Source organism: Etheostoma cragini, chromosome 13 (assembly GCF_013103735.1).
Source record: "Etheostoma cragini isolate CJK2018 chromosome 13, CSU_Ecrag_1.0, whole genome shotgun sequence".
Lineage (NCBI taxonomy): Eukaryota > Metazoa > Chordata > Actinopteri > Perciformes > Percidae > Etheostoma > Etheostoma cragini.
Window position 1 is genome coordinate 15,250,849 of NC_048419.1, and position 13,116 is coordinate 15,263,964.

The window sequence follows — 13,116 nt, forward strand, 5'->3', positions numbered from 1 at the left end:
GTGACCATTTGTGTATCTATTTTAGGCTTTGTGTTTAGGACATTATGACCTTTAAAGTAAAACTTATTGATACAATTCAAATAAGCAACAGCTTTTGTACATACTAGATACTTTATTTGATATCCCACAAATATTAATAGTAAATTAATTAATTTAATAAATTAAAATTACAATAATTTAGCTTGACATAAAATAACTATTTTAAAATTACATAATACAGTAATAACGCCTGTCTATAGTATAACAGAGCTAAACTAAGTGTTTTCTGCTAACTAGTTTAATTTATGCGTATATGCTTGTGTGATAAAGTTCTTGTGATCAAGGTTTGTCGCTGCAAGGTCTTGATGAGTCTGCTGTATATGTACTGTATATACGGTAGTTTTCAGTTTCATCTCTTGGTGCAAAAATTTAAAATAAAAGCAGATTTTATTCCTAAAATATATTATTATTATTATTATTATTATTAATATTATTATTAATAAATATGTATTGCAATCGAATGTTGTAATATTTTGCTTCTTTATATTCGTAGATATGTGATTGAAAAAAGAATGAGACGCATCTTGTTTTCTTGCCTGTTTTTTTCCTAAATTATTCAACTGTGTTTTCTAACTCAGCACCTAATAAACCTCTCTGGTCATTCAGGGACATCCCAACTTTTCCTGAAAAACGTTATTGTAAAGCAGCTCTACAAAAATTTGCTTCTGTGGCGATGAATGCTTGAATTGGAGTTTTAAAGAGACCAGTCTTTCATTAAACATTTTCGTTGAGGTTTCTGTCAGTTGTGTTATATGTATACAGGTTTAATATTATGTGATTAAAGATGTGAAACAGGGTGCATATCAATAGGTAGATTGTAGTAGAAAATAACAGAAGTTGTAAATGTAAATTGCTGAATAACTGCTACAGGGAATCATCTTTTGAATAACTCAAAAGGAGCATAGCAACCTTGCCAAATCTTTAATGAAGTACTTTCTAGTAAGACAACAGAGAGTTACCATGACCTGTAGTGAAAGTTATGCCAGAGGTATAAATTAGATCAGTAGAAATCTGTTCCAGTCACAGCCAGCCAATGCTCAGGTAGCCCTGAAGTGTGTCAAATTCTGTTTTCAAAAAGAGGCAAACTAGAATGGACAGGTTCACGTTATTAGCTGATAAAAGTAGGTTATTGATGGGATGGGCCTTAGAACCTGACTGAAATCTCTCATACACACCACTCTCATTTGTACCAACCACAAGCTAATCTGATGAATGTTTTTTTCTTGCAAAACCATAGTTAGAAACTAACTTTACAACAATTTTTTTAATCATATAGATCCCAGAGATGGCAAAAGTACTCACTTCCTATACTCAAGTACAAGTACAGATAATTGTGTTAAAAAATACTAAAGTAAACTCTAACTAAAAGTAGAAGTACTGATTTAACTTCTTTGCTCAAGTAAAAGTAACAAAGTAGAGACTTGGAAATGTACTTAAAGTATAAAAGTAAAAGTAGCTTTGCAAATGACAAAGCCACCTGGATCAGACAGATGTTACTAGAGAGCAAGCTGAGAAACTTCAGTGGACATGGAAAAAAAGGCTCTTTATTCTTTGTTCTTTATATGCCATTGGCTACATTTTAAATGTCTGTCTACCAATAGGCCTAACACATATAGCTTATTTTTTGCGACAGAGACTGGGATTCCAGGTTAACAAGTAGCAAGATATCAATTCAAGTGTGATTTTGTGAGAAGTCTGTGTATATTCCCATCCAATTAGATTCTATTGATATTGATGACGCAAAAATAATAACAAACTCCAGTAAAATATTTTAAACTTAGTGAGGACTATATTAGGACTGTATTTAAAACATGGACGGAGACAACTTCTCTCTGTTGATGCTTTATTACAATAAGGCATCACTATAGACATGGGGGCGGGGGGCAGCTCTGCTATCGCTGTTTGTTTGGTAATAAAATAAATAAATAGCATTGTAAAGGCTAACATACACAATGCATAGGAATCATATATGCTAGTAAATAATATCAAGAAAACCACTATTAGTTACATTATCTTAATGAGCAAGGACGTTCAACAATCGGCATTATATTGCATCAACTGCCAGGTGTAACCTAGCTAACAGGTTTAACCTAGCTAACAGGTTTAACCTAGCTAACAGGTGTAACCTAGCTGACAGGTGTAACCTAGCTAACCGGTGTAACCAAGCTGACAGGTGTAACCTAGCTGACAGGTGTAACCTAGCTGACAGGTGTAACCTAGCTAACAGGTTTAACCTAGCTAACTAGTGTAACCTAGCTAACAGGTGTAACCTAGCTAACAGGTGTAACCTAGCTGACAGGTGTAACCTAGCTAACAGGTTTAACCTAGCTAACTGGTGTAACCTAGCTAACAGGTGTAACCTAGCTAACAGGTGTAACCTAGCTGACAGGTGTAACCTAGCTAACAGGTGTAACCTAGCTAACAGGTGTAACCTAGCTGACATGTGTAACTTAGCTGACAGGTGTAACCTAGCTGACAGGTGTAACCTAGCTAACAGGTTTAACCTAGCTAACAGGGGAAGAACACAAACAAGCTAACTTTTAAATTTGCCAGAACTACAGATCAATACAACAACAGGCTTAAATGAACTGGCAACATAAGTTATACGACTTACAGTTCTCAAAGACGCAGACAATCTCAACTGATTATCCTCCGGACAGCTAGTTTCTTTTTATTTTCTGTCATAAAATTTTCTTTGTGTGCCGTGCGCAACTGCTTGCGGTGTGAGGCGCATGTCCGCGCTATTCCCCTCGACATGCACTCACAATCACACCTGATAGACGACCTTTAGTAGAAAATTAAAATAATAAAACAATTTTTTTAAATGTAAGGAGTAGAAAGTACCGATATTTGTGTTAAACTGTGAGGAGTAAAAGTAAAAAGTCGCCAAAAAAATAAATAGGAAAGTATATAATATCTGAAAAATCTACTTGAGTACAGTAACAAAGTATTTGTAGTTCGTTACTTTCCATCTCTGATAGACCCAGAGCTAGCTTCTTTTCTTTTTTTGCAATGGTTTGATTATAGGACATTTAGAAAATTTTAATTGTGCCAATGGCCAGTAAATTACGAGTGTTAAAACAAAAAGCTGTTTTTGAAAAACAAAAGAAATCCAACCATATTTTGACCTCCAAGCTACTTCAGGGTGCACCTAGCAGTCTCCAAAATACAATTGCTAGATGAGATCTTAGTTCAGTCTGTCATTTAGGATATCACTGATCAAGACTGTAGTCGAATGTTATAATATATTTGACAGTTCCTGAACAGTTGCCAATGCTGTCAGCTGTGTGCCTCTGCCTTGCCCGGTAAACCAGTGTCCAGCAAGCTGTATGCAACAATAGAAACCTTGGAGCGCCAAAGACGATTGTGATTGGTTTAAAGAAATTCTCTATATGTTCAACACCATAAGCGGCTCCTTTCACATTGTCATTTAATACATATTGTTATAAATATATTGATTAAAATCAATGAAAAAAAAATGAATTGAAAGGTTGCTCACTGAAATACTATACTAAATATTAAATACGTTATACTTTAGGTGCTCTAAAGATTTGTGCTTAGTAAATGTGAGTAAGTAAGATTCATTAAAATGGGTTTGTCTGGTAATGAGTGGCTCTCATAGAAAAGACACAGGGGAATAGACATTCATCTTATTTGACAGAAAGGCGGAGGTCTGCTTCTCTTAGTAGTCAAAACAGTTAAAGCTTGACAGAGTTCTGTCACCACAAAGAGAGAGAGCAGCTCATACATAAAACAACACAGTGCGGATGCTGAAGTACAGAAAAGGACACTTCTATACGTAAATCGCTGCGGTGTGGAATTTTCTTTTTTAAATGGAGTTATTCAACTCAGCTCTTGGGAAAAACATCACTTTTGTGCATCCTGCATATTTCATAATAAGTGGTTTATCTGGCTTGCCAAATATTAACCATTACTATGTCTTTCTGTTTTTTGTTTTTATTGTTTCAGTGCTGGGAAACACAGTTGTAATGGCTGTAATATACTTGGATCATAATCTGAGAACTCCAAAATATGTTGCTGTTTTTAACATGGCATTTGTGGACCTGTGTGGTAGTTCTGCACTGGTGCCAAAGCTTCTTGACATCTTCCTGTTGGATCATCCATACATCTCCTACAACGACTGCTTGGCATTCCTTTTTTTCTGCTACACCTGCCTTTCTATGCAGTCATTTAATCTGGTTGCACTCTCCTATGACAGACTGATAGCTATCATCTTCCCACTGCACTATAGAGTGAAAGTGACCCACAGGTTTATGCTGTCGTTGATTGCCTCATTCTGGGTCTTTATTATAACTGCTGTACTCATTGCAGTTGGCCTTCTTACAAGACTTTCCTTCTGTAATTCTGTTGTTATTAACAGCTATTTCTGTGACCATGGCCAGATATACAGGCTTGCATGCAACGACCATTTCCCCAATTATGTAGTTGGCTGTTTGTATCCTGTTCTTATTTTTTGGCTTCCATTCATTTTTATCATTTTAACTTACCTATATATTGGCTGTACTTTGGCTAAAGTGGCCACACTACGACAAGGAATCAAAGCCTTTAAAACGTGCATAGGTCATCTCTCATTGGTAGCAATATATTTCATCCCACTGTTAATAACATTTACCCTGATGGAAAAAATACATCCAAATGCCAGGATCATAAACTTGTCTCTGACCTCCGTCTTTCCTCCCATGTTGAACCCAATCATTTATGTTCTGCAGACGCAAGAAATCAAAGAATCTGTGAAAAGGTTATTAAAAATCAGAGGGAAATCCAAAGTAACCGTGCAAAGATTAACGATAATGTGACCATGTCTATGCTTTACACCATGTATTTTGGTGTTTAATTTTCCTGTAAATTATCCTTTCTAATATTACACAAATGTTTGTTACATTGCATTATGGATAAATCTTCAAATCTATAAATCAAATAGATGTTATGTAAGAAAGTAATCAAATCAAACAATGTAAACTATAATGTAAACTATCATTAGAGAAGCCCAACATGCCAAATTAATGGTATTTTTCGACATCATAATGAGCAAATGAATTACGTTTTTTTTCTACTGCTTTTGTGTTGAGTTGGATCTAAAATGAAAGTTATTTAAACGTAGAACTTATGTTATGAAAGAAATTTTTTGGTATGTGCATTACAATTTGAATCTTAAAATTCATCTGAAAATGTAGCTAATACTGTTGCCTACAACAGCCAACCCAGCTTACATTTTGTGAAACAATGTAACAATAACAAGGTTTTGTGTAACTATGCTATTGCAAAAAATCTAAACATATACAAATTGTTCATATACTATAATTTAGTTATGAACATCTGAAACCAGTCAATAAACTATTTATTGTGACCAAATAGTCATTTTCATTTGTTATTATTGGTGTCACTGAATATGAATTTTCATAGTCAAATCATTATTTTTAGGTCTTGACTATTGTTGACTGATCGTCAAATCATGTGGGTGGGGGGCCATGGGGGCGGGGGGTGGTGCATCAGTCACGGATCATGAAAGTGAAACCGGAGAGCCTGGATATTAACTTATTGAAAGAAAAAAAGAAAACAGGTAGTTCTATGTAAAATCTATCATTGAGCACTCCCATATAGCCAAAATGTCATGTACCTGGTTTCATACAGCCCAGTTCAATGTCAGACCAAAGATTTGCAACGAGACAAAACTGTTTCAGAAAGTTGCTGAGAAAAGTTGCTGCTCTCCAAACCGGCCCCGAGGCTCAACGAGCGCCGCAAGTACAGTATGTAGTTGAACCATAGACAGTGAACCAATGACAACAGGGGAAGGCTATCAGAAGCAGTTTTTAGTGATAGCTGAGCGTTACTGCTCAGCCTTCAACTGAGCTTGATGACATATATGTAACGTGAGCAACCTGTCTGAAAGTTGTAAGTCTTCTGGTAGCTGTGCCAAGAGAAATCTCAATCATTCCCAACCTTTCAGAGACGGAGAACGTAGGTAAGGAGATGACATAGGCACAGGCTAATTTTTGCTAACTAAAATGCTAGTTAAAATATTTAAAAGGCTCCATTACCTTGTATATCACGTTATGGCTTTGTAGCACCTGTTTTTGTAAAATTTGGCTAATGATTGTGTCATAACCCCGCAACTTACTGTCACATAGTAGACAGTACAGGAGAAGGCTCGCAGGCAGTTTTGACTTACATTAGCTGTTTAGCTTTGATTACTAATGTTAACTAGCATTTTAGTTAACATTAATTAGCCTGTGCCTATGTTATCCCGTAACATATGCCTACTCTCTCCATCTCTGCAAGATTTGGAGTGAGTCAGATTTTTCTTGACACAGCTACCAGAAGATCGACAGATTGCTCACGTCACATCTACGTCTTCAACCTCAGATGGAGGCTGCGCAGTAACCTCAGGTATCACTGTTGGTCCATTTCTTTAACTGTTTATGAGTCCATATCCACAAAGTTCCACTTCCAAGGTGGCTCCGGTGCCGCAGGAAATTCCGCCAGATGTCTTTCCGGGCCGGAAAGTGGTGTCACTGCTCGATATGAGTCGATTAAAGATTTGAGTTCCGTATGCGTCACTTTGCACGAGTGAAGATGTGAGTTGCGCATTTGTGACTCTGCAACAAGTAGCCTAAAAGATGGTAACAAGAGACTCCTGTAATGTCAATACAGTAAAATGGACCTACTTAACAAATTTTGTTTACTGCTGGCTAATGGCATTTTGAGTTAATGTTAGCAATCAAACAATCATAGATAGCTAAAACGTTTTTGAAATGATTTCCATCTTCTGTTGTTGTTTGAAATGAGACAAGTTTATTATTTCATGGATTTCACAAATGTCAGTATGACACGTTATGCCGTAAACAAATTAAATCTGAAGATGCCTGACTCGAATCTGCACTTGACTCACATCGGGGAGTGACAAGCTGTGTGGACTAGCCTGACTCTCCTCCGCAGCGCCGTGTAGGAAGGTCTGGCAATGTGAGATTAGCTAGAGAGTGACAGACGAGAGCAAGCATCCGCAGAACAAATCAGGGAATCAGAGAAATAAAACGTTTTTGCCATTTTTGCTCCAATAGAAAGGCAGCTGTAGCAAGTATCTCACTATCACTAACATGATCCACATTCATATTTAGATGCAACAGATGATATCCAGCTATAAAAAAGCCTGAAAGTTGGAAGTTACAACAGAAGTACAAGGAGTCGTAGCTGTGAAGCTTATACACCACTTTGTCTTGTTGCATTTGTGTGAACAGGCAGATTTCAGAGCATTTGAGACGGGCACGTTGCAAGTAGCTGCAAGTTTCAACTTGTCTCACCGCAAATCTTAGTTCTGGACTGGGGTTTTACGCCTCTGAGAAGATTTGACTGTGAGACAGTCGAATCCGACTTGTTTGATAAAAGCATTAAATATCTGACTATTATGGGTCAGCCCTATTTGTTATTATGATAAAATATCCTCTAACATTTGGAAATGATCAAATCCTACAATAGCAATAATCTTTTTTTTCTTTTCCTTTGTTTGATTGGCCATGCCCTTGCTGTGAGGGTTCTCCTAAAAAAAGATAGGTGATGATGTTTGTGATTTGTGGTGTAATAGTTCCATCCAAAATGAGATCAGAGATATCAGTAGCTTATGAATTGTTATTACCACTATACACTACTTTTTATAACAATCATTTGGGACATATTTGGGACAAAGTGCTGTACACCTTTTTGTTTTCATCAGATTTACAATTACACGTCATTTTTGACTCTTAGAAGATTGAAGCTGTCATAGAGAGACATTTGGTTAGTTTACATTCACATATACATTAATATTCAGGGTTTGAGACTTATCTTGAATTTTTTGCTTGAGAATTACAATGATTAGTCGGCAGAAAATTAATTGCTTGCTATTTTGAAAATCGAAGACTTGTTTTTGTCATTTTTTTGAGCAAAAATGACAACTATCTGGTTCCAGAGTCTCAGTTATGAGGGATTAATGCTTCTCTTTTTGTATATGATAATAAACTGAATTCCTTTTGGAATTTTGGTTGAATAAAACCAAAACATGCATCTCAATGGGCTTTTCTTTGCATTTTCTGCTATTGTCTGACATTTTATAGACAAAACATTTAGTAGCTTATTGAGAAAATAATGCGGAAATTAAATCATATAAATCCTAATAAATAATTCAATAAATCATTTAATTTTTAATATATATGAATAAGTCATACTGGGCTTACCAAACATCTCCCTCAGTTATCCAGGACAATAATTGGCATCATATAAAGTGTTTAAACATCTATCCATTTCAATTAAGCCATACTACATGTGTTTTTTTTTTATAGTAAACCTCTGCTTTTGTGGCACTTTAATTTACCTACACATGAGCCTATACTTACTTTGAATAGTCTTGCATCTGTTAAGGCGGCAGTCACATTACACTTTTTTCTTACATTTACTTCCAATAAAATCCATGCAGAGGGTCAGAAAAAGTAACCACTTCCATATGTATAGAGTTTTTTTAAAGTTCAAGCTTGGTAATATAAGGACTGATAAGTTGATATGATGTAAACTGTCTTAAGAAAAATGGGCAGGCTGAAGATAAAACATGGAGTCTACAATTCTAGTAGGCTTGCACCATCTAGTGGATGCACTTGTATTTGACTGGCTTTCTGCATTACAGTTGAAATACTAAAACCATAACCGAGGCAGGGTGGCTTCCTGTGTCTACTATGTCAGTATTTTAGCATTAACAGCTATATAGCTAACTAGTAATGTTTCAGTCTTCTGCCTATATATTCAGATTTGAGTTACTACTGTAAAAGCTAAAAGCTAAACATCATCATTTTAAGGGCTGTGGAATGGCTAGTGTCAAGAGCAAGATGATTTTGGTTGCATACATTTTCAGACAGATGAAAATAAAACCAGGATTAATGTTTACATTGTGGCAGTGATCTGTGTCATAGCAATAGGGAACTCACATTTTTCCTCATCAAATAAACAAGTGCTTGCCTTTTTAGTCAGCAGAAGCTGATCACAAATGAGTAGAATCTTAAAGGTTTAAGGGTGTATTGTGGTTTCAAATGCAGAAAACAACAGCAAGATGAATTGAGGATGTGGGGTTTCCTGATGCAGGACAGGATCTCATGATATAACCCTTAAGCCTAATCATTTTCATCTGTTGTCTCCTCTGAACGCAGTGTTTGTTTTCAAACTCTCTCAGCTCACAGTTGAGTTTCAAAACATCAGCAGAGAGGTGGAATTGCGTTTTGGGATGTTGGAGCTATTCTGGGTGCTTAAACTGAGTGTACCTTTTAAAGGCTAATAAATAAAGAACAAGTCAAACTTGAAATTCAGAAGTAAGTACGTCTTCTTGAAATGAGCACAATAAACAAATAATGATAATACAGTTTTAGGAACAACCATAGTACATCATATACTGTAGTGCTCACAGAATAATTATTCTAGTGGGTCCATTTCTGATGCTATCACCAGAGTGGTGGTTAATGGCTATTTTTCATAACAATATTTTTATTTATTTTTCGTTTACTTATTGTACATAGAAGTAAACATATACTTACATGAGTGTCTCTCCTAACCTCTGTTATACTATAAGAGCCACACACAAAAAAACAGAAAGCAAATTACATGAAAGTATCACATGTACAGAATACTGGTTCCTCTAGCAAAGTCATGATATGCATAAATATAAAAACAAACTAGAACTGCAAGCAGTTATGACCGGGGTACAAGCCTCATCACGCCAATGTGAGTCGACATCGGTGAACCGGTGGAGGACGCAAAAGCGGAACCCAAAGCGTAATGTGGGGATGCAAACTTTAGGAATTATTGAGGTGTGAGCCGCAAGGTCGGCCATATAGTGCCGTTGCAAATATCCCAAAGCTCTAAAGGACTTTCAACAACCTGTGGCCCGTCTGATTTTATATTCTATAAAAGCTTGTAAAACATCAATCCTGTTGCCCAAGGTCAAGGTCAAAAGGTTGTAGGACCATAAAGACAAATAAATAAATAAAACGGAACATGTATCTCACAGATATATATTGATATCACACACACAGCAATGCCATATAAGCATTTGTGTTGTCTAAAACAATTATACATATTATACTATATATTTGGAGTCATCCAGTGCAGAAAATAAACATATTGAACATTATAACTCATAAAAAGGACACATTAGTTACATTTCTTATCAATCTTGCATGGAGCAGTATGGATTAACTGCAGGATGACCCCCCAAAAACTCTGGGTTTCTAGGCTGGATACAAAACCTTCTGAACGAAGACAACAAAGACATCAACCGAACGGGACCACTGTTAGCTTTTAGCTCCAAAAGACAGTATGTTTCTACTAGTTATATTATTAAGTTACAAAGTTATGAATCAGAAGTGTGGTTTGCCGTCAAATGCCTTGAGTTTTTAAACTAAACCAATAAATGTTGATTATACCGACCCCTAATGGCCAATCTTTGCCAAATTTGGCACAGAGCATCAGGGTGGGATGAGAACAACTCAAGTTATTTGCTGATGATATTGCCTGTATATAGCAAAATCGATACCTTTTTTATCTTGAGGAGTTAAGATTTAGATTTGTTGGATACAGGTGCAGCAATCACCTTAGGGTGAAGTGTAATGTTCAGCCAATATGAGTTTCATTGATCACCTCCCTCAAGAATGTTTTAATTTTGTTACACTCCCCAAGTTCCTTTAGCCTAATTGCATTTAAAACAAAGTTCAAGTATATTACTGTTAATTGGACAGGAGTTTTGAGTGCCTGCATCAGCCAATTATATTAGAGTAACTTTAAATCTTTGTTTCTGAGATGCGTCACAGGTTTTCTTTCCAATCCTTTTTGGAAATGTCTTCTTTTAAGTCCGTCCTCCATGTCATCAGTCTGGTTATCGATGTTTCTTCAGAGTCAGAAGCAAGCCAGTGCCCTGTGCGGTCATGGAAGGCTGAATCATGTGGACACGCAGACACTTTAGTTGTCAGTAAACTATGCACTATGGCTTTAACAAAAAAAAACTTTTACAAGTACTATTAAAATATCATCCTATTTCATCTCAGTTGCAATTACTGTAAGTTTCAAAACAATTCAAACATGAGGTAAATAGGTGGCGTGCATACATATTGGTTTTGTGAAGCTGTTTTCATTGAAAGTGTCATTGAAAGGGCCACAAAAGAAAAGCCAGTAGTTTAAGCTCTGCTAGCTCCCACTCCTTTCAATTGAGAAATAATTTTCTTAACAAAAGTGAACATCTTGTGTTATTAGTCTCTCAAACAGTAGAACTGAAACTGATTTGCTGTAGCCATTTAAGTATAACGAGGCAAGAATTTCACCTTTTTAAAAGAAACAGAGCCCACGTGCAGTGCAGACAATTAATGCATTCAATCTTCAAAAGACAAGAAAAAAAGTAGCAACGCAAAGTAGTAATTAAAATATATATATATATATATATAAATTAAATAAATAAATTTTTAAAAGAGACAATTTTTAGAGAAGTTCCGGCACTCTGGTTTTCCGAAGTATTTTTTCTTCTTCTGCAAAATCAGTTTTTTACAAGAAAGAGTCCCAGCTCTTGACCTTTTAACCTTCTACACAAACAACCTTTAGAGGCTAATCATATTTTTCTTACCATTGCAAGGGCTCTGATTTTGATCTCTTTGGTTTTCAAAGAATATACAATAGGATTGATGCAAGGTGGGATGCAAGAGGCCAGCGACAGGCTCAGCACACGCTGATCTGGGTCAATCTGACGTAGATAAAATCCGATAGTAAAAATGACAAAGAGAGGAATGTAAAATACAGCAACCAGGATGATATGCTCAACACAAGTGGCCAAAGCTTTTACCCGACTGTCTAAAGATTTCATCTTAAACACGGTTACCAGGATGCTGACATAAGACAGGAGAATAAAAGTAAAGGGTCCTCCAAGGAGAAAAACAGAGAGAAAAGAAGCTGCATACCACTGCATTGTGTAATCATTACAGGCGAGTCTAAACACAGGTGCATAGTCACAGAAATAGCTGAACACTCTGACAGAATTGCAAAAAGACAGTCGAGTCATTAAAGATGTTGAAAATGTGGTTACTCCCAGAGCAAAGGACCAAGTCAGGCCGACAATACAAGACATACTCCGCAGTGTGTTGATCGAGTTGTGACGCAGAGGGAAACATATTGCAATTAACCTGTCGTAGGCAAGTATAGCAAGTGCACATGACTCCATAGATACTATAGCATAGTAGACAAACATTTGTAACAGACAGAGGTTGAATGGAATAAAGTTATCCTTGACAAGGAATATCTTTAGCATGCTAGGAATAGTGCATGTGTTTAGGATTACATCAACTACTGCCAGGTTAACCACAGCCAGGAATTTCGGAGTGTGTAAACAATGATTAAAGACAATTACATAGATCACCAAACTATTGGACAACACTGTAACCACATAAACAAATGCTAGAAAGATGAAGTAGACACTGATAAAGGGAAATGTTTCAAATCCAATGATATAGAAGCCCGGGGGATGAATAATGAGAGAGTCATTTAAAACAGTCCTGAGAGAAGACATAGTTGAACTCCACAGGCTGTGTTGGAAGACGACCACTGCTTAAAAACTCTCCAGTCTAAAGAACAGAGAAATCATGTTGTACATTATATAGCTAAAAAGGCTACAAACCACATGTAATTTACATTCCAGTTCAATAAGCACATTTAAACATAGTGCTATACAGTATAACACATATTTTCAGTAAGTTCAAACGAGTGCATATGCTAAAATAAATAAATAAGTGAATGTAGCTTACCAGATATTCTCTAAATGATTGTTTAGCAGCAGCTCTATTTGATGCTGCATCCAAAAGCAGCAATTGGATGACTGTGTGTCTGACTGTGTGGATAGCAGAAGATATACTTTCCTCATTGATCTCTTGAGATAAAACTCATAGCTGTTACTGAGGACATCCTGTAGCAAAAGCCAATTAATGACATTCATATGATCCATAAATAGCTGGATTAAACTTGTTATGCGCTCAAAACAAACATCTGATTAGTGTTTTCAATGATAAT

General features: G+C 36.2%; 2 protein-coding genes across 2 annotated transcripts; one reads left to right on the plus strand and one right to left on the minus strand.

Moving 5' to 3' along the window:
• Positions 1 to 3,659: 3,659 nt before the first annotated feature.
• On the plus strand, positions 3,660 to 4,856 carry LOC117955987 (olfactory receptor 1361-like). The gene has a single exon (XM_034890816.1). It carries the CDS (start codon positions 3,873 to 3,875, stop codon positions 4,854 to 4,856), a length of 984 nt encoding a protein of 327 aa, XP_034746707.1. The 5' UTR covers positions 3,660 to 3,872.
• Positions 4,857 to 11,628: 6,772 nt separating this feature from the next.
• On the minus strand, positions 11,629 to 12,968 carry LOC117955825 (olfactory receptor 2AT4-like). Its single transcript, XM_034890546.1, has one exon. The coding sequence runs from the start codon at positions 12,617 to 12,619 to the stop codon at positions 11,669 to 11,671; it is 951 nt and encodes a 316-aa protein (XP_034746437.1). The 5' UTR covers positions 12,620 to 12,968; the 3' UTR covers positions 11,629 to 11,668.
• Between the last annotated feature and the right edge of the window lie 148 nt (positions 12,969 to 13,116).

What these genes read in the sequence shown, in the direction of transcription:
- LOC117955825 (XM_034890546.1), bottom strand. Translation starts at nt 12,619, where the DNA reads ATGTCTTCTCTCAGGACTGTTTTAAATGACTCTCTCATTATTCATCCC.
- LOC117955987 (XM_034890816.1), top strand. Translation starts at nt 3,873, where the DNA reads ATGGAGTTATTCAACTCAGCTCTTGGGAAAAACATCACTTTTGTGCAT.